The sequence below is a fragment of the Equus quagga genome, chromosome 10, assembly GCF_021613505.1.
Source record: "Equus quagga isolate Etosha38 chromosome 10, UCLA_HA_Equagga_1.0, whole genome shotgun sequence".
NCBI classification, from domain to species: domain Eukaryota; kingdom Metazoa; phylum Chordata; class Mammalia; order Perissodactyla; family Equidae; genus Equus; species Equus quagga.
Window position 1 is genome coordinate 111,401,588 of NC_060276.1, and position 6,443 is coordinate 111,408,030.

Genomic DNA, 6,443 nt, shown 5'->3' on the forward strand with positions numbered 1-6,443 from the left:
TCCCATGGGGAACTGAAGCTAGGACAGCCCTTGGGGAGGATGTCACAAATCAAGGCAAAGGAGTTGGGTCCTAGGGACTGGTTGTTGGATACGGGCTGTCTCGTGGAGGGACATAACCTTGCGTGAGGCAGCTTCTTTCTGCTGAAGGTAATTCCTGGAGAAGGACTTAGCCTGTGCACACATGTGTTGAGGGTAGGAAGAGTAGTCAGGAAGGAGAGAGGTGCTCTGAGCAGGGGAAAAATGAGTGCTCAGGGTTAGAGAGAGAACATAGTACATCCAGGGTGCTGGAAGAAGTTCTGCCAGGTGGGAACATAATGGGAGGGGGCTGGGTAGATGTGAGAGAGGAAGCTGGAGAGGTTCACAGGGGCTACGTGGAAGGACCTTGTGAGCCTTGTCCCAGAGCTTGGATGTGATGCTAAGGGCAAAAGGAAACCACTCAGATGGTTCAAGCAGTGATAGCACCAATTAGAATTTTAACAAAATCTACCTGGTGACAGTGTAGAAGAGGATGGGTTGGCCTCGGGCAGGAAAGAAGGCAGAGGACCTTTTGGGAAGTTGTAGCAATCATGAAAGTGAGAGGCACAGGGTAGCCTGGATCAAAATCACTTCCAATTTTCATCTCCCATAATTCAACTGATGTGGGCCAAATTCACAGTCACTTCTCTAGTGGCTCCAACAAACTGATGACATATACTGAGGTTACTGTTCACTAAGCACCTTTTTCACACATGTGGCTGTTAAGCCAACTGCCTTTCTACAATAGCTTCTCTTCCCTGAATGAGCACATTTGGGTTAATGAATCCAAGTCAAATTTAATTTTATCTTGTTAGATTCAGGGCATTGCTCTAAACTGTTAAAAAGAAAACCACAATACCAAAAAAAATTAGTGAGTCATGATTCTATCTTTTAAATTCTTCAAGATACCCACAACTTCAAGAATTTACTTGGAAGAATTCCATCAGTTTATTGATAAAAATGATAAATGGAACAAGGCTCAGAACAGAACACATTGGTATCCCATCATCAATCTCCATAGTATTGAAATCAATATATAATACTCCAGGGTACCACCCTTAGCTAGTTGCTGCTCCACTCAGTTCTCCTACATCCAGACTCTGTCACTACTAACTTGCCTATAAGGATTGAGGCCAACCTCTGCCAGCTACCTTGCTGACGTTCAGCAAACACCCAGTTGCCTGTTTCCCTAAACCACCGGTCCAAGAATGGAGTTGGTCCTACTTGATGTTCTGAATGAATCTCTACTGCCACCTAGTGATTTATGCAAATCTTCTAAGAGCTTCTTAACTATCCTTTAACAATCCATTCTCATCTTCCCCCAAAGTGACATCTGCCTCGCTGGCATATGGATTACAGGGCTCACTTTTTTCCTCTTCACACAGTCTAGAATGGAGTCTCTCCAGATCTAGCCTTCTAAGACTCATTCCACATGATCCCTCAAAGATCATTAACCACAGAGCTGTTAAAACTATGAGATTGGACGAGGTGAGATTACCATTTTGACACATTATTAATGGTCAGATACTGGCAAGAACATATGGTCTAATCCAATGCCTTGGAATGCTGGATGGGATTCTTCAGAGTCTCCATACATTGGCCTGCTTCAAGACCCTTTTATTATGCCAAATAAACTCAACAAACATTTACCAAGTGCTTAGTTTATGCCAGAACAATGAGACATGATCCCTATAACCTTCAGGACTTTTTAATTAATGGAGGAAATATAGACATAAACAGACAAATGTAAGCAGTGCAAGAAAGGACAGTATGGAAATATGCACAGGGCAAGCGTACTTGGCTAAACTTGCAGAAGTTGGGAAAGATATCAGGGGGAAGGATAACTAGCAGAGAGAAGTACAAGGCCAAAGGCATGGGGCTGAAAGATTCTGGAACATCAGGGGAACAAAAAGTACTCTAATTTGGTATGGAAAGAAGATAGGATATATGAGAGAGAGACAGACAGAAGATGAGTCTGGGAGGTGAGTGGGGTCCAATTCATAGAGTGTCTCAAACGTCCTGGTGGGAAAATTGGCCTTTATTGTGAAAGAGAGGGGGATCTTTTAAAGTACTTAAAGCAGTAGAGTGATGTGATTAGATTTCCATTTGATAATATTGTGGAGAATGATTGAAGGAGTAAAACTGTAGTGGCAAGATGAGTGATAGCTATCTATACAAAAAATACAAGGTACTGACTGAATTGAGACGGTGGCAGTGAGGATGAAAAATAACAAATTCAGGGAGGCAGAACTGGGTGGACATGGTGATTAGATTCAATATGGCAGGAAGTCAAGAGTGATGGCACCATTCCCTAAATGAGGCAAACTGGGAGAGAAGCAAGTTTGGGGAAGAAACTAAACATGTACTTTCCTCCAAAACCTTCAGGAATGCTAAGTGACATAGTCAAGTTCTTCTAAAGTTTCTATCTGTTCCATTTTTTTGCAATGAATTTCGACTTGATGATCAGAATTGGACTTGTAGTAGTAGTTATCCAATTGTTTTGTACACTTTCTAGAAGAAGTATCTGTTGGCCAAGTGTGTCAAAACTTCTCAGACTCTCCTTTCTCAGCTGAACATATGTTCCAACAGATATCTGTGGAATCTAAGTTCATTATGACTGTTATATCTTTTATATCAATGTTGTGATCTGCAAGTGGAGGAAATACATCACTGTTTCTACCCAGAATCTGGAAGATCTGAGATGTATTTCTGTGCCAATACTTCTGTTCCTCTTTCTTTTTAATCTTCACCTAAAAAACTGGGAAGGACTAGATTCATAATCCTTAGACATCTTAGATTTTATTACTGATATTTGGTTGTGAAAGTCTGCATTTTTAACAAGTCACCAAGCTAAAAATTTCTTTAAAAATCTTATCAAAAATATTCAGCTCATAACATTTTGGGGCTGGCCCAGTGGTGGAGTGATTAAGTTCGCACATTCTGTTTCAGTGGCCTGGTGTTCGCCGGTTTGGATACTGGGTATGGACCCACACACCTCTTGTCAAGCCATGCTGTGGCAGGAGTCCCACAAATAAAATAGAGGAAGATGGGCACGGATGTTAGCTTGGGGCCAGTCTTCCTCAGCAAAAAGAGGAGGATTGGCAGCAGATGTTAGCTCAGGACTAATCTTCCTCAAAATAAATAAATAAATAAATAATAAAAAATATTTAGCTCATAACATTTTTATCACAAACTTAGGAGAACACATGAATTCTGTATTTGTATCGTGAAATCAGAGGTGAATCGCCTTCACCTTGTGAAAAGTTTAGGGACAAAAATCTACAGGAAAGGAGATTAGGTGACTCTAAGTTATTTTAGAATAATGTAAAGTATTCAACCAGCTTTGGTGATCATGTTATCTGTGCTACAGCTATTCAACCAACACTCTTCTGTTTCTCTTTAGACCATTCTCATCTCCAGGAACTGGCTCTCTGTGGGCCACATATGATGTTTGATGAAGATCGTTGCGAATGTGTCTGTAAAACTCCCTGTCCCAGAGATCTCATCCAGCACCCAGAAAACTGCAGTTGCATTGAATGCAGAGAGAGTCTGGAGAGCTGCTGCCAGAAGCACAAGATATTTCACCCAGACACCTGCAGGTGAATGGCTTTTTCATTCTTGCCTTAACCTGACTCATTGACATTTAATGTAAATACAGTTTTGATTTAGTGAGATTCTTTATTAAGCTAATTTTTTTTTCAGTGCTTGAGCCCCTTTTTAATAGTAAAACAGAGGTTTGGCAACTAATGAATAAGTGAGAGTATATAGAGTGATGATTAATTGTGGAATCAAGAAAGTCCTGTCTGCTGTTGTTGGCTTATGGATCTTAAGCAAAAACTAAATTGATGAGATTTAAAAGATTATTTTGGGAGAGTTTCAGATCAGCAGACTCTTTGGTTCAATCTCTCTCTCAATATATGTCCATATATGTTTGTTTGTTTTTTCTTTGAGGAAGGGGTTGTCACTGGATTTACAAAGCAGGAAATGTCTTGATGAATAGAACACTTACAGGTTACCGATTGGGCTTTCATAGATTTTGAATCCACATGGGATAACCATTCAGGATTTGATAATGACATTTTAAATATGTATCTGGAAATTTTACTTTGAAAACTTAAATCAGAACAGAGTTATTCCTTTGAATTTAGTCCTTGATCCTGAATTTTCATGTTTATTTTCTTTTGCAACAGCTGTGAGGATAGATGCCCCTTTCACAGCAGAACATGTGCAAATGGAAAACCAGCATGTGCAAAGCATTGCCGCTTTCCAAAGGAGAAAAGGGCTGCCCATGGGCTCCAGGGTCGAGAAAATCCTTGATTCAACTTTGTTCTCGAGTTCCCCATCTTGTCATTTTAAACAGCATTCTGCTTTGCCAAGTTGCTGTCACTGTTTTTTTCCAGATGTTAGAAAAAAATCTGTTTTACATAGTACCATGGTGAATCCAGACCAACCTTCCATTAAACACTAGCTGAGGATTCCCTGGTTCACTGACAGATGTCTTCTAACTGAAGATGCCTCCGCACAACAAAGAATGGAGAGGAGGAAACCTCTATAACCCTTTTTTTTTTTGGTGAAGGAAAAAGGTTTGATCATCATGGAATGACAGGTGCCCTGTGACTGATTACTCAGAGCAGACGAGGCAATTCGCATAGTCTCCGAGTCCTTTGCTAATTGCAACTGTCTTGTGAATTATTCTGATTCTCTTATGCAGATTTTGATTTGTATGATCAGCACTGATTTTCTGATTACTGTCCAGCTTTTAGTTTTGAGTTTACAGAACTACTGTCTGTTGTTTCATATTTAAGCGTATTTAAAGAAAATAAACACCATTATTCAAGCCATAGAATATTGTGTGTTGTTTAATATGCTACCACTCTAAGTTTTATGCCAAAGAAAAAAATGTTTTAAAGAGAGAAAGGAATTTAGAAGTGGGAGGTGTGGGGAGAGACCACATGCTAGCTCAGCTGTTAGTCTTATTCGCATCTCAATTATCATGGCCATATGATTCTTCTCTCGGTTCCACAGCTACCCAGAAAGGGCACAACAAAACTTGATGTCAGTTTTGGGAAACTGAGGGAGTGGCTCTCAGAAAGTTTAAGATTCTAAAGGAGGTGAAGCAAATGTGACGCAAGAATCAGCTGGAAATCAGTGTTTCCTTTGAGATTCAATTATTAACTTGACTTGACCCCCATCCCATGATGGAGGAGAGCCCACTGATGCCCCTGACATCTTCGACGGCTTGTGTTTCTTCAGGCCACCTCCAGCTCCAAGTTTCTGCACTAGCTCAGCTGTTAGCCTTATTCACATCTCAATTCTCATGGCCACATGATTCTTCTCTGTTTCACAGCTACCCAGGAAGAGAGCACAGGCCTTTCTCCCTTGCTTTTCCCCCAAAATACTCCCACAAATAATTTCTTGATGGCATAGACTTTACTGAAAGTTTGGTATAACAGGGGGAATTTAGCAGCATTAGGGGATTTAAGTTATTTAGCAAATAACTAAAAATTTGATGCCATCCCCAGCATCTTGCATAGATAGATAGATAGACAGACATTGTCTATTACAGCATTTATCACACACTTTTATAAATAGTTGCATTCATGTTTATCTCCCCAGCACACTGCGACCTCCCTTATGATTGGAGACTGCATCCTGATCAAATATGTGTAACCCAAGTTTCTCAGGCCAAACCATGTGGAGCCGTACAATAACAAAGAGAAAGATATTGACAAATAAATATAGCAAAAATAGTTTTGTTTCTCGTGATGTCGCATGTTAGAATTTTTGGATCCTGGCCCAAATCCCTGCCCTTCCTCCTCGTTCTCTGAAATTTTCTCCTCTCTGAAAATTCTCTGAATTTTCTCCTCGTTCTCTGAAATTCTCTGTGACCTGTGGCTCCAGGCCCTCTGCTCCTTTCCTGGCTTTAGCTCTCAGTCCCTGCCCTGGGGACAGGGCTGATCTTGACCTGGCTTGCAATCGGTCCCCACTGTGCTGCCATTATCATTGCCTTGTCATTTACTGGCATTGGCCCAGTCACTCCTCTCTTGTCACTCTTCCTCTCGCCCTCACTTTATGACCTTGATGCCAATGAGCCTTCTTCCTTCTAGTTTTACTATTTGATTCTTAGCCTTCTAAAGGGCTCACACATAATGTATTAGCATTCAACTCCTTGCTTTGTCCCTTCATTCAGTTTCTACCATTCTCTCCTCCTCCATAGTATTTGGTTAAGTTCCTTTGAGAGCTGGGGCAGCAGACAGCCCAAGGGACACTGCACAGTTAAAGGAGTTACTTTGCTCATCTTTGGTAAAAAGAGAGGCTGAATCTCTGACAAGCAGAAAAAACCTGAATTTAAGGACAGGCTCTGCCACCTAATCACAATATGAGGCTGAGCAAGCTCATGAAGCCTCAGCTTCCTCACCTATCAAACG

The 6,443-nt window shown here is 40.9% G+C and overlaps 1 protein-coding gene across 2 annotated transcripts in view; it reads left to right on the plus strand.

The window, feature by feature from the left end:
• Positions 1–4,852, plus strand: part of VEGFD (vascular endothelial growth factor D) — a 33,985-nt gene extending 29,133 nt beyond the window's left edge. For both annotated transcript variants that reach the window (XM_046672508.1, XM_046672509.1), the window contains exons 6-7: positions 3,419–3,614; positions 4,206–4,852. In XM_046672508.1, coding sequence (XP_046528464.1) covers positions 3,419–3,614; positions 4,206–4,332 — 323 coding nt within the window. In that variant the 3' untranslated portion in view covers positions 4,333–4,852. The remainder of the gene's footprint in view (positions 1–3,418; positions 3,615–4,205) is intronic.
• The last annotated feature ends 1,591 nt before the right edge of the window (positions 4,853–6,443 follow it).